Here is a 22,921-nt window from a genome sequence, read left to right as displayed (position 1 = left end):
AATGACAATGCAAGCGGGAACGGTCATGCGGGAGGGAGAGCTTGCGGGAACTAAGGTTTGGCTCACTGCGACGCTCACTGCGACTCTCTCGGGACGCGGTGAGCCTGGTCTTTCTGGTCGGAGGTGGCACGTGGAAATAATGTGACCGGATTGACCGCAGTAGATGCACAGCCGCTGCATGACACGATGCTGACGTTCTTGTGGATCTAAACGTGTTTGTCCAATTTGAATGGATTCATCGGATGCAACGGGAAGTGACGAAAGTGCGGAAGACAAGTGCGTGTTGCTCAGAGTGGGAGAGTTTTTACGCAAGCATAGCCCTTTCTCACAGGCTCTATCTCGCAGTCTTATCCAGACGGATGGAGAGGGCGATAAGAGCCTCGAGCGAGGAGGGCTCGTCCCGGACCGCAAGCTCATCTTTGATTTGTTCGGAGAGACCGTTTGAAAAGATTCCCCTAAGGGCTGCGTCATCCCACCCGCATTCACCAGCAAGGATACGGAAGTCGATGGAATATTCCACGACGGACTTAGCGCCCTGAGTGAGTGTGAGGAGGAGACGGGTGGTTTCTTTGTCCTGAACGGGGTGATCGAAAACCTTACGGAGTTCGGCGGAAAAGGAATCAAATGAAAGGAGGACCGGGGAGGAGTTGTGCCACAATGAAGTGGACCATTTTGCTGCTTTGCTGCGGAGGGGGTTAGTGACATATGCTACTTTGGAGCGTTCGGTGGGATAACTGTATGGTTGGAGATTGAATACGAGTGAGCAATGAAGAATAAACTGGCTACATGCACCCAGGTCCCCAGAGTAGGGCTCCGGCGGAGGGACATAAGGTTCTTTGTACGGGAAGCGGGGTGGCTCGGAGGCTGCGTGCTCGGGAGGAGTACTTACAGGGTGTTGAATGGATGTGTTGGGAAAGGAGGGAGACCTGTTGCGAAAGGGAGTGGAGCGGTTCGGTGACTTCTTGCAGTATTTTGTCCTGTCGTCCAATGTGGACGCCTTGGAGGGTCAGTGCCTCCGGAGTTGCTGGGTCCATAGTGGCCAAAGTATTCTGTCAGGTGTGGGAAGTAGCTGAACCCAAGAGCAGGCGGAGGCTGATGTAAAATGATGAACAGTTTATTGAGCAAAGGTTATGGCAGTGGTCCTGGATGTGTTGACAGGCAGTGGACAGAACAGGGGGCTGGCAGGAATGACTGGGAACGAGGAGACAAGAGTTAACAAGGGAGCGAGGAGTTGAGTAGCTTACATGAGAACAGTGGGCCGTGGTACCGCTAGGAGAGGCTACAATACTTTAGCGAGGATTTCCGGGAACAGGCAGGCTTAAATGTAGGTGGTGATGAGGGTTGATTGGAGACAGGTGTGTGGCTAGAGGAGAAGCTGAAACAGAGAGGGAAGGGGAGAGAGAGGATGCGATCCAGGCTCCAAAACGGTACTGCAGGGCAGTACATGACAGCGGGTACTAGACCGGCCTGCCTGCAGTCCAGACCTGTCTCCCATTGAAAATGTGTGGCGCATTATGAAGCGTAAAATACGACAACGGAGACCCCGGACTGTTGGACAGCTGAAGCTGTACATCAAGCAAGAATGGGAAAGAATTCCACCTACAAAGCTTCAACAATTAGTGTCCTCAGTTCCCAAACGTTTATTGAATGTTGTTCAAAGAAAAGGTGATGTAACACAGTGGTAAACATGACCCTGTCCCAGCTTTTTTGGAACGTGTTGCAGCCATAAAATTCTAAGTTCATGATTATTTGCTAATGAAATATGAACATGAAATATCTTTTCATTGTAGTGTATTCAATTAAATATAGGTTGAGCATGATTTGCAAATCATTGTATTGTTTTTATTTATGTTTAACACAACGTCCCAACTTCATTGGAATTGGGGTTGTATAATTGAATCTCCAAAGCCAAATTTGCGAAGTAAACAGGAAAGCCCAGTTAACTTTATCGAAAGCTTGCTCTGTGTCAAGTGACATGATAATTGCGTTTAGAGTTTTACGCTGTGACATGCTTATTAAATTCAACAGACGTCTGACATTATTTGTGGAACTTCCACCTTTAATGAAGCCTGTCTGGTCATAGTGGATTATTGACAGAAGTACCTTGTCAAGTCTTGCTGCGAGGATTTTCGAGATAATCTTGATATCGACATTAAGTGACAGTGATAAGGGCCGATAATTCGCCGGGAGAGTGGGGTCTTTACCTGGCTTTAGTAATAATTGAAGGTGTATTCATATGGCTACTAATTCTACCTTTATCCTTTATCTCATTGACTGTTCTGAAAAATAGAGGCGCTAGTATTGGCCAAAAATGTTTAATGGATTCAAAAGGGATTCCGTCCGGGCCAGGCGCCCGTCCCGGTTGCATATCTTTTAATGCGTTATGTAATTCTGTGATGGTTAAAGGAACATCATTAATTTGTGTATTAAATTGAGGGATGTTTAGATCCTTAATAAAAGTTTCAATTTCTTTTTGATCTGGGTTGTTTGAAGATGCGTATAAGATCTATAAAAACTGTAAAAAAAAAATTCATTTATTTCTAGCGCTGACTGTGTACAGTTGCCGTTTAAATCTTGAATGGCTGTAATTAATGACTTTTTTTTATTGCACTGAAGTTGGTTCGCAAGGTATTTTGCCGATTTATTATTGTACTATTGTATAGTTAGTGTATCTTAACTGTTGTTGGAGAAAATATGTTCTTTTTTATGTCTAACTGATGTTTTGCATTTTGAAGTTGGTTTCTAAGTGTATCTATCGGATCAATTGCATATTCTTCTGTGAGGTGTTTTATTTTTTCCTGAATTCCATTTTCCAATTTTTGTTCTTTTTTTTTCTTATACGAAGAATATGATATATGAATATATATGATTCGACCTCTCAAAACAGCTTTCCCGGTTTCCCACAGCAGAGATGGGGATATGGTTGGGCAGTTGTTAAATTTCAAAAATTCATCATTCCTTCATTCCTTCCTCACAAAAGAATCAAAATCTGGGTCCTTCAATAGGGAGGTGTTGAAGCGCCATGATGGTGGGGGTCCCAAATTTGATTCAACTTTTAGATTGAGAGAAATTGGTGTGTGATCGTTGATGATGATTGGATGTATTTTGGGAGTAATTATTTGAGCTGACGAATTGTTTGAAAGAAAGAAATCTATTATTGAGAAAGAGCGGTGAACTGATGAGAAAAATGTGTATTCTCTTTTTGTACGGTTTTTCAGCCTCCATATGTCAACGAGACCAAAGTCATCCATATACTGCTCTCGTATATTGGAGCATTGTGGCTGATGACTATTTTTGAGATTTGATCGATCTATTAGGGGATTTAGCGTTAGGTTAAAATCACCTCCCATAATAATTGTAGAAGTGGCTGACAAGTTTAACAAGTGTGAAAAGAGCATGTGAAAAAAGGCTGTATCGTCTTTATTTGGAGCGTATATATTGACAATTGTATAAAGCTTGTTAAATATTGTACCCTGTATAATTATATATCGGGCTTCTGGATCTGATACTGTACTATTTATTGTAAAATCTAGTCTTTTATTGACTAGTATTGAGACTCCTCTTTGTCTACAGTTATAAAAGGCCGAGATAACCTGAGTGAAATTAGAGTCAATGGGGCATTTTTCTTCTGACTTAGTAAAAAGTGGGTTTCGTGTAATAAGAGGAGGTCTGTTTTAAGTTTAGTGGTATAATCCATAATCTTAATTCTCTTTGCCTGTGATCGAATGCCATTGACATTCCAAGACACGAATGTTAAGTGTGACATATAATGGGTGTGTGTGTATATCATAATTTTAAATAGATTTGGTTCGATGCATTCTTTGTTGTTGTATTTTTGACAGTTTACGAGATTTTTTGGTATTGTGTTGACGAATGTTATTTAGAGAAGGTGATGGAGATGCTGTAATTGAGTACTGCAAAGCCAGGGTACACAGAAGAGTAAAGAGTAAACACTGAACACAGGAAACAAAACAGTGACAAGGGGATAATATGGTGTGTGGTGGTGCGCAAAAAGAGTTTTGAGCGACTTGTGCATTTAGTGTGTGTGGAAACAAGCAGAGCAGGAAAGCAGAGAGATCGGAGTGAGGATTCATGCTGGTGGTATGCTTGATTCCATTTTTTTTGTTTGTCTAAGCAAAAGTGGAAAGAATGAAAAAAAATACAATACATTTTTGACAATTCATAACGACAACAGATCAAACGAAGTACTTATCTAGAAGAGCCAGGGCGCGACGTTAGGCATCACGAAACAGTTGGCCATCGACAACTAACCACCCTCGTTTGACTTTGTCACGGAAATTCTTCATCAATGGGTACAAAACTCTACGCCTCTCAATCTCCTTGGAGAACCGGTCGTTCATTCCAAACAAAGTCCCTTTAAGCACCCGACCTTTGGATTTTACAAACGCTTTTTGCTTAAAATGTTCAAACTTTGCAATGATGGGACGTGGTTGCGTTCCTGGATGAGGGCCTCCCAATCGGTGGACACGGTGAAAAGTAATCTTGTCGACTGTATCTTGAGCACGGGCGGACATCATAAACGTTTTCATCTGCACCTCGGGGTCTTCTGGAGCATTTTCTGGAATGCCCGAGAAAATGAGATTGTCACGCATGCTTCTTGATTGAATGTCCAACGTAGTTTCTTTCATGAGTTTATATTCCAGTCTAAGAGTTTGTAGTTCTGCTGACGATGACATCATGTTTGATCGAAGCGCAGTATTATCTAATCTTAGCTCATTCACCTGTTGTTGCGTGAATTCCAAGCTCTTTCTGAGTTCGGCGATCTCCTGGCGAAGAAAATCAAGTGCAATTGACAATTTCCTGTTGATTGAAAGGAGGACACTCGTCTGTATCTCTGTCAAATGAAGTAAATTCTCAGTTGAGGTGGAAGACTCAGCTTTTTTCCTCTTCAGCGGCAGCTCGACACGCTGGCTCGGATCCTCCATGACGAGTTGGCGTTGACGTAGCTGCGTGGATAGAAAGTGGCTCTCTACAAGTTACCGCTGCTAGCAAAGCTGGCGAAGGAAAAAAGAAAAGAACGAAGTGACCATTCGCCGTTGAAAAACACTTGTGAAAAGAGAAATTTTATCTTGAAAGGTTGTTTCGGCTATAATTTAAATAACAACAGGTCCTGTCGTACCAAGACCGTCAAAACCTTCCGAGGTCAATTCCTAATGCAAAAGATCGTGAGAGAGAGAAAGCAGCTATAAAGAAGCGTGGGTAGAGTTTCACATGACATCTGTTAAGGTTACTCTGTCGAACTGCGGCCTAACGTAAAGCAGGGCCGACGCTTCCTAAGAGGCTGTGCAAACCGAGGAGAACCGGTCAGGACTCCCTTAGTGCCTGAAGTGTAGGGGAGCCTGGGGTAAGCGAGATCTGACAATACAAAATGTAGAGCATTTTCTGGAATGCCCAAGAAAATGAGATTGTCACGCATGCTCCTTGATTGAATGTCCAACGTAGTTTCTTTCATGAGTTTATATTCCAGTCTAAGAGTTTGTAGTTCTGCTGACATTGACATCATGTTTGATTGAAGTGCAGTATTAGCTAATCTTAGCTCATTCACTTGTTGTTGCATGAATTCCAAGCTATTTCTGAGTTTGATGATCTCCTGGCAAAGCAAATCAAGTGCAATCGACAAGAAATTGTCGATTGAAAAGAGGACACTCGTCTGTATCTCTGTCGAATCAAGCAAATCCTCAGTTGAGGTGGAAGAATCAGCTTTTTTCCTCTTCAGCGGCAGTTCGACACGTGGCTGGGATCCTCCATGTCGTGACGAGCTGGTGTTGACGTAGCTGCGTGGATAGCAAGTGGCTCTCTCGAAGTTACCGCTGCTCGCGAAGCTGGCGAAGGAAAAAAGAAAAGAACGAAGCGACCATCCGCCATTGAAAAAGACTTGTGAAAAGATAAATTTTATCTTATAGTAGCTGTTTTTTTTTTTTTTTTTAAGACTGCGCAAAGGGCACCGCATGTTTTTCGTCTTCGGAAATTACGCAATCTCTCGCGTTGTCACAGCATGCTCCCTCCTCTCACCCCTATATACATCATTACCAAAGGACAGTTACAACTAGACCCGGCCAAGATCCCAGCAGTCGTCAACTGGCCCATTCCCTCCACCTGCAAAGAGCTGCAACGTTTCCTAGGCTTCAGAATCAGAATCATCTTTAATTTAAAGTATGTCCAAAAAAACACAAGGAATTTGTCTCCAGTAGTTGGAGCCGCTCTAGTACGACAACAGACAGTCAATTGACAGAGAATACTTTTGAAACATGAAGACACTGACAAAAAAAAAGTCACTGAGCAATAAAGGGTTAATAGTTTTCTGGTAACGCAGGTACATTCCACGGCAATTTCAACCGTCGATTCATCCGTGACTACAGCAAAGTGGCCGTTCCTCTCACCAATCTCAACTCCACCAGCTCCCCATTCCAATGGACCTCAGCCGCATCCCAAGTAATTGAACGCCTGAAGGAGCTATTCACCACCTGAGACACCCCGACCCCTCCCGCCAGTTTGTTGCAGAGGTTGATGCCTCTGATGCCTCTGCCACTGTCCTGTCGCAGCGGGACCCCGAATCCCAGAAATTAAATCCTCGTTTCTTTTTTTTCCCAGTCGCCTGTCCACAGCCGAACAGAATTACGACGTGGGAAATCATGAGCTGCTGATCATCGTCTGGGCATTGGAGGAATGGAGGCATTGGCTGGATGGCACCGTTTCTCCTTTTGTTATATGGACCGATCACAAAAATCTCGCCTCTCTCCGTTCCGCCAAACGTTTGAACCCCCGACAAGCTCGGTGGGCCCTTTTCTCAGGCGTTTCAACTTTAGCCTCTCTTTCCGTCCTGTTTCCCGCAACGGCAAGCCTGATGCTCTCTCGCATTAACAGAAGGTACAGAAAGTATTCAGACCCCCTTAAATTTTTCACTCTTTGTTATATTGCAGAAGTATTTTTTTTCCTCATTAATGTACAAAAAGCACCCCATAGTGACAGAAAAAAACTTATGCTGCCATCCGTTTTCATGGACGCCTCAGTGCAATTAAATATAGGTTGAAGATGATTTGCAAATCATTGTATTCTGTTTTTATTTATGTTCAACACGACGTCCCAACTTCATTGGAATTGCGGTTGTATATATATTTACACACACACACACACACACACACGCTATCGTTACTCTAACTCATCACTTCGAAGGCTACTTGCCCCACTGGTTTTGGGGTGTCCATGACATACCGTCTGAGCTCCAACTGTTCCTCCAGGAAGGGTGCTTGTTAGGGGTGGTTAAGGACAGCTCCAGTCCTGAGAATAGGCAGGGCCCAGATGCCAACTCCAAACACTTGCCATTTAACTGACTGGACAATGGACCTTGCATGGGTTTATAGGCAAAGGCGGAGCAGTAACCCGACAGACAGGCACGTTGGTAGAAGTCCAGAATCTTTTTTCTATAAACAAGATAAGGGAGATGATTAGATTTACAACAGGATTTAATCCACTAAGAAATTTTATTCAGCCATCCATTCATCCATCCATTTTCTTCCGCTTATCCGAGGTCGGGTCGCGGGGGCAGTAGCTTTAATATGGAAGCCCAGACTTCCCTCTCCCCAGCCACTTCAACCAGCTCTTCTGGGGGGATCCTGAGGCGTTCCCAGGCCAGCCGGGAGGCATAGTCTCTCCAGCGTGTCCTGGGTCATCCCTGGGGTCTCCTCTTGGTGTGACGTGCCTGGAACACCTGACCAGAAAGGCGTCCAGGAGGCATCCTAATCGGATGTCCGAGCCACCTCATCTGACTCCTCTCAATGCGGAGGAGTTGCGGCTCTACTATGAGCCCCTCCCGGATGACCGAACTTCTCACCCGATCTCTAAGGGAGAGTCCGGAGAGCCCGGACATCCTGTGGAGGAAGCTCATTTCGGCCGCTTGTATCCAGGATCTTGTTCTTATGGTCACAACCCACAGCTCGTGACCACAGGTGAGGGTAGGAACGTAGATCGACCAGTAAATGGAGAGCTTCGCCTTTCGGCTTAGCTCCTTCTTCACCACAACGGACCGATACAAAGTCCACATCACTGCAGACGCTGCACCGATCCGCCTGTCGAACTCCCATTCCATTCTTCCATCACTCAGGAACAAGACCCCAAGATACTTGAACTCCTCTACTCGGGGCAGGACCTCATCCCCGACCCTAATTCGACTTACTGCGGGCAATGGGAACCAAATTCTGACACCGGTCGTACAAAGAATGAACAGCCCGGTCAGTGGGTTCGGTACCCCATACTCCCGAAACACCCTCCACAGGACTCCCCGAGGGGCACGGTCGAACACCTTCTCCAAGTCCACAAAACACATGAAGACTAGTTGGGCGAACTCGCATGCACCCTCGAGGACCCTACTGAGGGTGTAGAGCTGGTCCACTGTTCCACGGCCAGGACGAAAACCACACTGTTCCTCCTGAATCCGAGATTCGACTTCCCGGCGGACCCTGCAGCCAGTTTATTATTTTATTAAATGAAATGCAAGATCCAAAGTCAAATCTGCTGCATGATGGTGAAACTGTCAGAATCAGAATCAGCTTTATTGACCAAGTATGTTTACAAGACACACAAGAAATTTGTCTCTGGTAGTTGGAGCCACTCTAGTATGACAACAAACGGCCATTATGACAAATTGTACATTTAGGACATAAAAATCACGAGTAAGGAGAGTCGTTGAGCAACGAAAATGTACCACTAGTATGGTGATGCTGATATAATGGCAAGTCATGCAAATGATGCAAAAACCCTACCATTGGACATCAAAAATTGTTCGGCTTTTGCATGTGAATATTCTCATTCATCCGGATCATTTCACGCTCAGTGGTCCCAATTGGACAAACAGAACAGTCCACTTGCAATCGATTCAATGCCCTGAGAATGGTTAGACTTTTATTTTGAAGTGCCTCTGCAGCTCTTCAACGCTTCCGGCATGAGCTAGGCAGCTACGGCCACCAGCCAGCTGTCACCTATAGCAGCAATATTTCGTATATTTAAGTCACCTGCATTTGATAAAGAAGATGTGGACATTTACAATATAACAGGAAGTTTTGACCTCCTGAGTTCGGCTTTAAGATCACCTCTTTCAACACAATGGTGGTTATTTCTAGCACCTGTTGACCACATTCATGATGCACAGACAAACACATAACTCCAACACAAAGAACAACAAGTGGTTGAAGTTCTTTGAGTGTTTTCTTTGTTTCTTATACACAGACAAAAAGAAACGTGTATACCTGTCAGACCCTAAAAGGGGATAAATATCAGCACCATCCCAAAAGTCAGTGCAGGCCTCCAAGATAATGTCAGCTGAGCCATGTGACAGCATCTGGACATTTTCTGCAAACCAAGAGGTAAGAATTAAAAATGTGTACTTTTTCAAATATATATACAGTAAGTGAACCTGATTCATAAAGTCTTATTTCTGATGAAGTCACCAACATGATGGCACTTGATGACCAGCCTTTATAGTGGTTGAGGAGAAAGGATTTCAACAGTGACTGGTGCATTTGAACTATAGGTATAACATACCAAGCGGATGCTACCTCACTGATCCAAATCAGAAACATCTTTATTTGCCAAGTATGTCCAAAAAACTAACATGTCTCTTTCCCGACTATGTATGATGCTATGGCTACATATATTCATCATCTGATTCACTGATAGCTGTCACACGAAAAATAAAAAATGTAAAAAAAAGGTTCCCTTGGAATTTACCTGAGGAAGTGTCTCGTACAAACAGGGAGATCAGATGAGAGATAGGGGGCTGTCGTTTAGTGAAGTAATGCAACCGGCGCGTCGGTACATCTTTTGTAATATCTCCAGTCGGCAGTTGGTAAAGAGCCAAGTGGCTCTCCTGTTTAAACATCTCCCTTGCACCAGGAGTGAACCCTGACACCCAGAAAACAGTGTACATACAGGTATTATACAAAAATCTGACTAGTATAGCATCTGTTAAGATGGATAGATTTTCAAAGCAGAATCAAAGGTGAAAAATAAACACCAATGTTTACCTATGAGCCTGGAGAGCTCACCGAGCCCCCAAGGAACATAAACAGGTTGCACACTGCCATGGCTCTCTTGCAGTGCCAAGTTAGACAAATGATCAGAGAAGCGGCAGAGCTGCTGTGTGACATTGTTGTTGCAGAGGTTTAGCATTATGTTGAGGCCCAGTGGCTTCAGCGAAGGCAAGTGACACTGCCACGAGAGGTCATCAAACTGAATACTTGCTGGATTTTGCTGGTCTTGTGACAGACTCAACATTTCCAGTTGATAGTCGCACACATAATCCTCTGCCTCAGATTCTCGGTAAGCCATTGGAAATTCCTGGAGAAGATGAGATAGAAGACACATACACAGTATCACCATGGAGTATATAGCAAGATGTTGAATTCATTGGTGATTGCGTGCCAAAATAATCCTAATTTCTAGCTAACCAACTTTAACCCTTCGACACCCCTTGACTTCAAGGCATCAAGTTAACTATGTGATAAAACTATGACTTTTGCGTTCAAATTTCACCTGGGCTTGTTCCTCGCCTCCCTCTGTATTGCGACTGAAGCTCACACTGGATCCAGAGTTGTGTTTGGTGTGAGTATTTATAGGTTGGCTGGACCGCCAGTGCATTAGTGTGTCTATTGAATGAGCCATATCGTGCAATGTCTCACTGGGCTCAGGTATTTCTCCAAGTTGGGTGGTGGGCTCCTCTGGTAGAGGGACAAGAGTTTCCACCTCCTGGGTCTGTTCAGGAGTTAAACACAGGAATAAATTAAACCTTTTTAACAGTTACATATTACCCCGACCCAAATATACACTTTTAATCACTGCTTTTTTTGCCGATTATCTTCTTGCAGAAAAACTAATTTGCCATCCATCCATTCATTCATTTTATTTACCGCCTATCCTCACTAGGGTCGCGGGCGTGCTGGAGCCTATCCCAGCGATCTTCGGGCAAGAGGCGGGGTACACCCTCAACTGGTTGCCAGCCACTCGCAGGGCACATAGAAACAAACAACCACTCACATTCACATTCACACCTACGGGTAATTTAGAGTCTTCAATCAACCTACCACGCATGTTTTTGGGATGTGGGAGGAAACCGGAGTGCCCGCAGAAAACCCAGCCAGGCACGGGGAGAACATGCAAACTCCACACAGGCGGGGCCCTGACTTGAACCCCGGTCCCCAGAACTGTGAGGCGGATGTGCTAACTAGGGCCTAAGCATGGAGGTGAGAACCTTATTTATATACCAGTATATATTTTTTAGGACCCGAGCACAATATGGCAATCATGTTGATGATGAGTATTGATAAATCTCTTGACAACAAGTAGTGTGTGTGTATGTATATTTGTGGATTGTGGGAGGAAGCTCGAGTATCCAGAGAGAATCCATGTAAGCACTCTGGGTATTTATAAAGTCCACTCAAAACGGCACAAGCCATGATACACAAACCCAGCCCAAACCTCCTTGCTGTGAGGAAGTGGTACAAACTACTTGGTCATTTGGAAAATACAAACCTCATCTCTGTCTTCATCAGTCTCCACTTTGCAGTAGGAGTTCACTGACAGGCCATCTATTAGATCCTCCTGGCTATTGTGAGGTGGTTCGACTCTTCCACTGAAGAACAGCACTGTCTCAGGGCTTGGATTAGGCCATGACAGGATACCCTGTTTGTCCACACAACACAATACCTGCACACACACATAAAGTTGCAAGAAAAAGTACAGTATGTGAACCCTTGGTAATTACCTGTATTTCTGCATGGTCCGAATTACTAAAATTAATTTGTATAACAGTATTTGTATAGCAATTGCTTAGATTTGTGTAGCAATTTTTCGACATGCTGTTTTGGGCAGTAATATGAATAAAAGTTCCACTAAGTGCTAGGGATGGGTATCGTTAAGATTTTAATGATACTACTACTCTTAATGATACTGCATATTGGTCCGGTACTGTAAGGGTATTCTTATCGGCACAGAATTAAGACTTTATTTACATTTTTTTAAGTGTGAATGTGAGTGTGAATGGTTGTTTGTTTATATGTGCTCTGCGATTGACTGGTGACCAGTTCCGCATCATTGATGCAGTCCATAGGATGGGTAAGTCACAAAGGTTCATAGCTAAAGAGTCTGGTTGTTCACAGAGTTCTGTGTCCAAGCATATCAATGGAAAGTCTAGTGGAAGGACAATATGTGGCAGGAGAAGATGCACCAGCAAAAGAGATGACCGTGGGCTTCAGCAGATTATCAGAGTGGAATGAGGCGGGGGTCATAGCTTCAAAAACCACCACATTCAGACGCATACGGGAGATGGGCTACAACTGTCGGGTTCCTCGGGGGGAGCCACTTCTGAGTTGTGAGCTAATGTAGGAAGCATCTCAACTGGGTCAAGGAGAAGAAGGACTGGACTGTTGGCCAGTGGTCCAAGGTCTTCTTTTCTGACGAAAGTAAAGTGTGCCTTTCATTCGGGAATTGAGGTCCAAGGGTTTGGAGGAAGACGGGTGAAGAACACAACCCAAGTTGCTTGAGGTCCAGTGTGAAGTATCCACCGTCAGTCATGATTTGGGGTGCAATGTCCAGTGCAGGTGTAGGTAAACTCCGCTTTCTTAAATCCAAGGTCACCGCAACAGTCAACCAGAATGTTTTATAGGACTTCATGATTCCTTCTGTTGAGGATCTGTATGGGGATGCAGATTTCATCTTCCAGCAGGACCTGGCCCCTGCCCATAACACCAGAAACACCAAAACCTGGTTTGATGCCCATGCCATCACAGTGCTTGACTGGCCAGTCAACTCGCCGGATCTAAACCCCATTGAGAGTCTATGGGGTATTATAAAGACGAAAATGAGGGGCACCAGACCCAAAAACAAAGAAGAACTGACAGCAAGCATCAAGGAAATCTGGGCTTCCATAACTTCCAGGCAATGCCACAGGCTGATTGCCTCAATGCCACGGCGCATCGAGGCAGTGATTAAAGCAAAGGGATTCCTAACCAACGATTGAAGATTAACATATCACTTTGAAAGTACCATATTTTGATTGATTTAATGTGACCCTAATGTCTTTCATATATTTTCTACAAAAACTGAGAAGTAAATGGTGATTTCTTTACAGCATTTTATTTTATTTATTTATTTATTTTTAATTCTAGATTTGCTGGATTTTATGATCTGGAAGCCCAAATGATGTAAAAATCAACAAATAAATACTTGAAATTGTTTAAATTGTGGGCTCTGAATCTATAATCTATGAAATAAGATAGCTCAGTGGTAACACAACCACACGGCATTGGGAAACAGGAAACCCTAGTTCAAATCCTGGTCAAGGGCAGTAACAACCAGGAGAGTCAAGGCAAGATGCTATATCACCATTCTTACTCTCTAGTAAGGGCAAGACACTATAGCTGAATGAATGTTCATGCCTGCAGTATCGACATTACACTAATACACTGAAGGGCGTTGAGAGTAGAACGGAGGTATACAGTATGTGGATGTCTCCGTCTGACAGGTTGCTTGTACCGGTGGAGCTTCGAGGTGGATACATCTGTGTTAACCTATTTTTTAAGTTGACTTATCCGATTCGCCCCTCTCCAAAAACGGCTCATGATCATCCTGTATGAAGTGGCTACGGAGACCCAAGTCTGGGATTCCCTGCTTAGGCTCCTGTGCCCGCAGTTCGATCCCGGATAAGTGGAAGAAGATGGATGGGTGAGTGATTAATTAAAATGCATCTATTTACACAAATGTTTTAATCCCAATACTGCCAATTATAAAACTATTAAATACAAGAGTGAATAAAATTCAGTCAAACAGTACTTACAGTGACAGACCCAAGTGTGTGTAAGAGGCTGGAGGTGTAGCAGAGAGTCTGAGACTCTCCCTTCAGGACACCAACGAAGTGTCTCCACACACAAAGCATCATCTCCTGCACACATGAGCACATAAATAACGTGCAAATAACTGCTCATCTCAATTTTAAGTGAGCTCTGATTGAAATGACAAAATACATTTAATTTTACAACTACTGACCTCTACTACTGAAATACAGTGGTATATATTCATAAATTAAGTTTAAAAAAACGATTTTGTTTAAACCATAATTTGAGGCACAGTCGCTTCCATGTATTAGTGCGCGCAAAGCATTCTGGGAATGATGACGTAAATGGCTGTTGTAAAAGTCATTCGTTGCTGCTCTCTGCGGAGCTAAGCTAGCCATGTGCGAACAACTTTTACCGTTAGCGAAGTGAGTTAAAAATGCCATACTCTGCTGCTTTTGGATGCAATTTCCAATCAGGGCGGAATGCAAAAAAGGAGGTAAGCATTCATAGCTTTCCCAAAAAGAGAAGGTTGGGGAAATGGTGGGAGGATGCGGTCAGAAGAGTTGAGCTGACGAAAGATCCATGGCTGTGTTCTCGTCACCTCAACCCAGATTCTTTCAAAGACTTTGATCGCACCCAGCTCATGAGAGCGCTTAGGGTATAAATGACGGCCTAATCCGATCCAATGCCGACTTTATCTTTTTGAAAATCAGTGAAAATAACTCATCGTGCGTTGTGTAAAGTGTGGTTCTCCCATTGCTCAAGAAGACATACAAGAAGTAGCGAATGAAGGATCCAATGCAATGGAATTACGTGGATTTAAAGAGGCTCTCAAAAATATACCATCTCCACTGACAGACGTCCCCTGGAGCGGGACCAGTGGGCACATCCCCGGCACCCAGGGACGGAGAGCCGCCCCGGGACCGGCACCCCCCAGGAGGGCTACACAGACACAACCAGACCCAAGAGGAGGAGGGGCAAACAGGCCCAGCATTCCCAGAGGCCCACATCGCAGATCCAGAAAGATAGGGGTTCAAGTGCATGCAATTGACCCAATGACATGCACAGGGGTCTAAAATGAGAAGATACGATTTGGTCACATTACATTATATTTACATTACATTACATTTCTGTATGACATTATTTCCCAGGTAAACAGAATCAAGCTTCAAAGTTCACCATTTTAATTAAAGGTTCTTAAAGTTATCCATTTGCCGACTATGTTTGGCAGAGATATTTTCTAGTGTTATATACTCTATTCTAAGATGGCGCCTACCAGTGTGGTCGCCTCGGTAACGCGCTCTCTAGTATTGTCTTTGTTTTTGTGTTTTTCGTCCGTCTTTGGAGACCTTACACGACTCACTTACACAAGGGGAGACCTGCTAACCATCAAGGAGGCTACTCCAGACTTTCTGTCACCAACTTTCGAATATCCGTTCAGTTTTTTCCCCGAGTTACTCACCGGAGCGGCGTCTGCGTTTTCGGCGCATGGAGAAGGAAGCGGCGCCACAGAGGGAAGCGCGCCGGCATTCAGGTGAAACTCCGCAAGAGAGGACACAGATTGGCGTTCCCGTATATCCACCTCGCGAATGTACGCTCCCTACCCAACAAAATGGACGAGCTTCATCTTCTGTTAAAGACCAGTAAAGACTTTGGACGTTCCGCGGCCATGTGCTTCACGGAGACCTGGCTTTGCGACGCTGTACCCGATGGCGCCGTCATGCTTCCCGGCTTCACCATTCATCAAGCGGACCGCGACATGGAATCATCAGGGGAAACAAAGGGCGGCGGGATATGCCTCCATATCAACGAAAAATGGTGTACGGACGTCACGGTGCTCAGCACACACTGCAGCCCCCATGTCGCTATTCTTAAACTGTAATCCATTCTACTCGCCACGTGAGTTTGCATCAGTTCATACTGGCTGGAGTCTATATTACGCCTCAAGCTAACACAAATGCCGCATTGCTAACTCTCGCCGAACAAGTCAACGAAATTGAAAAAAAACACCCGGACTAACCCCTCATTATTCTCGGGGACTTTAACAAAGCTAAACTCAACCACGAACTCCCTAAATACAAGCAGCACATCGACTGTCCTACCAGGGAAAATAATACTTAAGACCACTGCTACACTACGGTAAAAAACGCATACCGTGCTATACCTCGTGCAGCCCTGGGCTCGTCTGATCACGGCTTAATTCACTTAATACCGACGTACAGGCAAGAACTTAAATGTGCGAAGCATACAGTGAAAACAGTCAAAAAGTGGACCAATGAAGCCAAGATGGAACTTCAAAGCTGTTTAGACTGCACAGACTGGAGTGTCTTTGAAAATTCAGCTGGCAGCCTGGATGAATATACGGACACTGTCACATTTTCATTTTCTATCAGTTTCTGTGAAGAGGTTTGTGTACCAACAAAATCATTTCGCACATTCAACAAAATAATTTCGCACATTCAACAACAACAAGCCGTGGTTCACTGCTAAATTTAAGCAGCTTCGCCAAGCTAAGGAGGACGCATATCAGAGCGGGGACAGGGCCCTGTATAATCGAGCTAGAAACCAGCTTGCTAAAGAAATTAACATTGCAAAGAGGATCTATGCAGCAAAGTTAGAAAAACAGTTTAGCGCAAACGACTCTAAATCAGTCTGGCATGCATTCCAATCGCTGACGAATTACAAGCGACGATCCCCCCAAGCTGAGAACAATAGCACACTAGCCAACGACTTCAATACCTTCTACTGCAGATTTGAAAAGGACAGTTTCACACCACACACCCACCCGGCCGCACCCGCGACCACAACCACACCTCTGACTTCTGCGTTAACCATCCATGAACAGGATGTGAGACGCATCTTCAAACAACAGAAGATTAAAAAAGCGGCAGGCCCGGACCATGTGTCCCCATCCTGCCTCAAAGTCTGCGTGGACCAGCTCGCTCCAGTCTTCACTCAGATCTTCAACAGATCTTTGGTAAGGTGCGAAGTTCCATCCTGTTTCAAACGCTCCACCATCATTCTAGTCCCCAAGAAACCTACAATCTCTGGTCTGAATGACTACAGGCCTGTCGCTTTGACATCTGTGGTCATGAAGTCCTTTGAATGTCTCGTGCTGGACCACCTCAAGAGTGTCACAGGTCCCCTGCTGGACCCCCAGCAGTTTGCCAAACAAGCGAACAGGTCTGCGGATGATGCAGTCAACATGGGACTGCACTTCATCCTAGAACACCTCGACAGTGCAGGGACCTACGCGAGGATCCTGTTCGTGAACTTCAGCTCAGCGTTCAACACCATCATCCCTGAACTCCTTTCAACCAAGCTTCTCCAGCTCAGCGTCTCACCTGCCATCTGCCAGTGGATTTACAGCTTTCTGACGGGCAGGACACAGCAGGTCAGGCTGGGGGAGGCCACCTCATCCGCACGCAGCATCAGCACTGGGGCGCCCCAAGGTTGTGTCCTCTCTCCGCTGCTCTTCTCTCTCTACACGAACGACTGCACCTCAGCGAACCCGACTGTCAAACTCCTGAAGTTTGCAGATGACACCACTGTCATCGGCCTCATCAAGGACGGTGACGAGTCTGCATATCGACAGGAAGCGGAGCGGCTGGAGCTGTGGTGCGGCCGACACAACCTGGAGCTGAACACGCTCAAGACTGTAGAGATGATCGTGGACTTCAGGAGTCATCCTTCGCCACAGCTGCCCCTCACGTTGTCCAGCTGCCTTGTGTCAACCGTCGAGACCTTCAAGTTCCTGGGAATTACAATCTCTCAGGACCTGAAGTGGGCGACCAACATCAACTCCGTCCTCAAAAAGGCCCAGCAGAGGATGTACTTCCTGCGGCTTCTGAGAAAGCACGGCCTGCCACCGGAGCTGCTGAGACAGTTCTACACAGCGGTCATCGAATCAGTCCTGTGTTCTTCCATCACAGTCTGGTTTGGTGCTGCTACAAAAAAAGGAAAAACTCCGACTGCAACGGACAATCAAAACTGCTGAAAGGATTGTCGGTACCCCACCACCCAACATTGAGGACTTGCACGCTGCCAGAACTAAGACAAGGGCGTGCAAAATCGTCTCGGACCGTCTGCACCCCGGTCACCAGCTCTTCCAGCTCCTTCCCTCAGGGAGGCACAACCGATCAACGCAAACTAGAACTAGTAGACATTCCAACAGCTTCTTCCCTCTTGCGATCAACTTCTTAAACACCTAACCTATAATTCCATTACAACAAGCTGTAAATGTTTTGACTTGAGTTCGTTGTCACATTTCTGTGGGGCCAATTATGTATTACTCGTGCACTCACTGTAGTTGTCTCGCCATGCTGCACTATTTGCATATACTGGCCACTCATACGAGAGTAGCATCTGCTCCATTTGGCACACTGATTGAGGAGTATCGGTAACATTTGCACAACCAACATTGTCCCAGATTTTCGCACTACTCGTCACTTTAAACCGCATACACTCCTTGAAGTCTCAGCGCCCTTTGCACAATGGTCATTGCACCAGACTATTGCAATATTAGTCATTCGAACTGCTATAAGTGCTAGAGGACTCTGTATCTTTTTGCACAATTGTTTTTTGTCAATGTCTTTATGTCTCCAAAGTGTTCTGTAAATTGACTGTCTGTTGTACTTGAGCGGCTCCAACTACCGGAGACAAATACCTTGTGTGTTTTGGACATACTTGGCAAATAAAGATGAGTCTGATAAGATTTTGCCATTGGTTAATGTTGACAGCTTTAACAATTGTTTTTTTGCGACTGCTAGAATTACAAGCATTGGTTGAGCATGTTTATTTGGAAGATCTAAACCTTTTAAAACACCCAATAGACAAATATTAGGAAAAATCGGAATCCTACAGTTAATGCAGCCCAATGGGGGTCACAAGCCAGTGCAAACTCTGGACTAGTCCCAAGCCCGGATAAATGCAGAGGGTTGCGTCAGGAAGGGCATCCGGCTTAAAACTTTGCCAAACAAATATGAGCGTTCATCCAAAGAATTCCATACCGGATTGGTCGTGGCTCGGGTTAACAACGTCCGCCACCGGCGCAGTCAACGTGCAGGGCGCCGGTGGAAATTCAGCTACTGTGGGTCGAAGAAGAGGTGGAAAGCGGGTTATTTGGCAGAAAGAGAAGAGGAAAGCACAGAGCCTAGAATTGAATGTGGGGACTATGACAGGAAAACCTCGGGAGTTGGTTGACATGATGATGAGGAGAAAGGTTGATATATTCTGTGTCCAGGAGACCAGGTGGAAAGGCAGTCAGGCTCGAAGTTTAGCGGCAGGGTTTAAATTATTTTCCCATGGTGTAGATGGGGAGAGAAATGGAGTCGGAGTTATTTTAAAAGAAGAGTTGGCTCGGAATGTCTTGGAGGTGAAAAAGTGTATCCGATCGAGTGATGGGGCTGAAACTTGAAATTGAGGGTGTTAAGTATAATGTGATTAGTGGTTATGCCCCAAAGGTAGGATGTGACCTAGAGGTGAAAGAGAAATTCTGGAAGGAGCTAGACGAAGTAGTTCTGAGCATCCCAGACAGAGAGAGAGTCGTGATTGGTGCAGATTGTAATGGACATGTTGGTGAAGGAAATAGGGGTGATGAAGAAGTGATGGGTAAGTACGCCATCCAGGAAAGGAACTTGGAGGGACAGATTGCAAAAACGATGCAAATGGCTGTAGTGAACACTTTTTTCCAGAAGAGGCAGGAACGTAGGGTGACCGACAAGAGCGGAGGTAGAAGCATGCAGGTGGATTACATCTTGTGCAGACAATGTAATCTGAAGAAGGTTACCGATTGTAAGGTAGTGGTACGAGAGAGTGTGGCTAGACAGCATAGGATGACATGCATGCCAGGTTGGACACGAATGAAGGAGAAGAATATCTATACAGGTTGGCCAGACAGAGGGATAGAGATGGGAAGGATGTGCAGCAGGTTAGGGTGATTAAGGATAATGGAAATTTGTTGACTGGTGCCAGTCGTGTGCTGGGCAGATGGAAAGAATACTTGATGAGAGAGAAGTATGAGTATAAGAGGTAGACCAGGAAGTGGCAATGATTAGAAAGGGGAAGGGGATTAGAAGGGGGAAGTTAGAAAGGCATTAAAGAGGATGAAAAATGGAAAGGCAGTTGGTCCTGATGACATTCCTGTGGCGGTATGGAAGCATCTAGGAGAGGTGGCTGTGGAGTTTTTGACCAGGCTTGTTCACCAGAATTCTAGCGGGTGAGAAGATGCCTGAGGAATGGAGGAAGTGTGCTGGTGCCCACTTTTAAAAACAAGGGTCATGTGCAGAGCTGTGGGAATTATAGAGGAATAAACTTGATGAGTGTAGTAGTGGAGGCGAGACTCAGGACAGAAGTGAGTATTTGCGAGCAACAGTATGGTTTCATGCCTAGAAAGAGTACCACGGATAAATTATTTGCCTTGAGGATGTTGATGGAAAAGTACAGAGAAGGTCAGAAGGAGCTAGATTGTGTCTAGATCTATTGAAAGCCTATGACAGAGTACCCAGAGAGGAACTGTGGTACTTCATGTGGAAGTCTGGAGTGGCTAGAGAAGTATGTTAGAATAATACAGGACATGTACGAGGGCAGCAGAACAGTGGTGAGGTGTGCTGTAGATGTGACAGAGGAGTTTAAGGTGGAAGTGGGACTGCATCAGGGATCAGCCCTGAGCCCCTTTGTGTTTGCAGTGGTGATGGATTTTAGAGCAACACATGCTGCCATCCAAGCAACGTCTTTATCAGGGACGTCCCTGCTTATTTCAGAAAGACAATGTCAAGCCACATTCTGTGCAAAATACGACAACGAAGACCCCGGACTGTTGTGCAACTGAAGTTATACATCAAGTAAGAATGGGAATGAATTCCACCCAGGTTCAACAATTAGTGTCCTCACTTCCCAAAGTGAAGTATATCAATTTGAAAATTAAATATCTTTTCTTTGTTCATTCAATTGAATATACCGGAAAATGATTTAATGATTTATTATACTGTTTTTATTTTCCCTTTCCACAATGTCCTAAATTCACTGGAATTGGGGTTTCTAAAGGGAAAAAAAAAAAAAAAAAAAAGTTATAAAGTAAAATTTCTGAAACTTTTAATGCCAAAAGTGTCCAAAATGAAATTTCATGATTTTCCACATTTTGTGAAGATGCTCATTACATTTTTGGATCCATAATAAATTATATAAATGAATTTTTCTCCTATTGCTTAATATTCCTCTCTCATATTCAGAGTCCTCTTGCACTTAGAGCAGTTCGAATGACTAATATTGCAATAGTCCGGTGCAATGACCATTGCGCAAAGGGCGCAGAGACTTCAAGCGAGTAGTACGATAGTCTGGGACAATGTTGATTGTGCAAATGTTGCAGATACTCCTCAGTCAGTGTGCAAATGGAGCAGATGCTACTCTGGCATGAGTGGCCAGTATTGGTCAACAATAGATATGCAAATAGTCCAGCGTGGGGAGACTAATACAGTGAGTGCACGAGTAATATATAAATGGCCCGACAGAAATGTGACAACAAACTCAAGACAAAAAGACAAAAAATTGCCAGCATGTTGCAATGGAATTGTACGTTAGGTGTTTAAGAAGTTGATTGCAAGAGGGAAGAAACTGTTGGAATGTCTGCTAGTTCTAGTTTGCATTGATCGGTAGCGCCTACCTGAGGGAAGGAGCTGGAAGAGCTGGTGACCGGGATGTGGAGGGTCCGAGAGGATTTTGCACGCTCTTGTCTTAGTTCTGGTAGCGTGCAAGTCCTCAATCCTTTCAGCAGTTTTGATTGTGCGTCGCAGTCGGGAGTTTGTCCTTTTTTGTATCAGCACCAAACCAGACTGTGATGGAAGAACACAGGAATGATTCGATGACCTGCTGTGTCAAACTGCCTCAGCAGTCTCCCGTGGCAGGATGTGCTTTCTCAGAAGCCACAGGAAGTACATCCTCTGCTGGGCCTTTTTGAGGACGTAGTTGATGTTGATCACCCACTTCAGGTCCTGAGAGACTGTAATTCTCCTGAAGACCACGATCATCTCTAGTCTTGAGCGTCTACAGCTCCAGGTTGTGTTGGCCGCACCACAGCTCCAGCCGCTTCACTTCCTATTGATATGCAGACTTGTCACCCTCCTTGATGAGGCCGATGACAGTGGTGTCATCTGCAAACTTCAGGAGTTTGACAGCCGGTGTGTTGAGGTGCAGTCGTTCGTGTAGAGAGAGAAGAGCAGCGGAGAGAGGACACTACCTTGGGGCGCCCCAGTGTTAATGCTGCGTGTGGATGAGGTGGCCTCTCCCCAGCCTCACCTGCTGTGTCCTGCCCGTCAGGAAGCTGTAAATCCACTGGCAGATGGCAGGTGAGACGCTGAGCTGGAGAAGCTTGGAGGAAAGGAGTTCAGGGATGATGGTGTTGAACGCTGAGCTGAAGTCCACAAACAAGATCGTCGCGTAGGTCCCTGCACTGTCGAGGTGTTCTAGGATGAAGTGCAGTCCCATGTTAACTGCATCATCCGCAGACCTGTTTGCTCGGTAGGCAAACTGCAGGGGGTCCAGCAGGGGGCTTGTGACGCTCTTGAGGTGGTCCAGCATGAGACGTTCAAAGCACTTCATGACCACAGATGTCAAGGCCTGTAGTCATTTAGACCTGAGATTGCAGGTTTCTTGGGGACTGGAATGATGGTGGAGTGTTTGAAACAGGATGGTACTACACAGTTCCAGAGATCTATTGAAGATCTGAGTGAAGACTGGAGCGAGCTGGTCCGCGCAGACTTCGAGGCACGATGGGGACACATTGTCTGGGCCGGCCGCTTTGTTAATCTTTTGTTGTTTGGAGATGCGTCTCACATCCTGTTCGCGGATGGTTAACGCTGAAGTCGGTGGTCTGATAGAGGTCGGTTGTGCGGCTGGGTGGGTGTGGGGTGTGAAAGTGTCCTTTTCAAATCTTCAGTAGAAGGTATTCAAGTCATTGGCTAGTGTGCTGTTGTTCTCAGCTTGGGGGGATCGTCGCTTGTAATTTGTCAGCGATTGGAATGGATGCCAGACTGATTTAGACTGTTTTTCCAACTTTGCTGCATATTTCCTCTTTGCAATGA

General features: G+C 45.1%; 1 protein-coding gene across 8 annotated transcripts in view; it reads right to left on the bottom strand.

The window, feature by feature from the left end:
- Positions 1-22,921, bottom strand: part of tmem94 (transmembrane protein 94) — a 137,482-nt gene that overhangs the window by 46,205 nt on the left and 68,356 nt on the right. For all 8 annotated transcript variants that reach the window (XR_009770386.1, XR_009770387.1, XM_061705672.1 and 5 more), the window contains 7 exons: positions 13,847-13,951; positions 11,545-11,718; positions 10,549-10,767; positions 10,041-10,353; positions 9,745-9,918; positions 9,264-9,366; positions 7,234-7,442 (listed from right to left, as the gene is read on the bottom strand). Coding sequence is in view for 6 of the 8 variants with exons in the window: in XM_061705672.1 (XP_061561656.1) it covers positions 7,234-7,442; positions 9,264-9,366; positions 9,745-9,918; positions 10,041-10,353; positions 10,549-10,767; positions 11,545-11,718; positions 13,847-13,951 (1,297 nt within the window). In the remaining 2 variants the exon portion in view is untranslated. The remainder of the gene's footprint in view (positions 1-7,233; positions 7,443-9,263; positions 9,367-9,744; positions 9,919-10,040; positions 10,354-10,548; positions 10,768-11,544; positions 11,719-13,846; positions 13,952-22,921) is intronic.

This window comes from Phycodurus eques, chromosome 19, assembly GCF_024500275.1.
Source record: "Phycodurus eques isolate BA_2022a chromosome 19, UOR_Pequ_1.1, whole genome shotgun sequence".
Taxonomy (NCBI): domain Eukaryota; kingdom Metazoa; phylum Chordata; class Actinopteri; order Syngnathiformes; family Syngnathidae; genus Phycodurus; species Phycodurus eques.
This window is presented reverse-complemented; position numbering and strand designations above follow the sequence as displayed.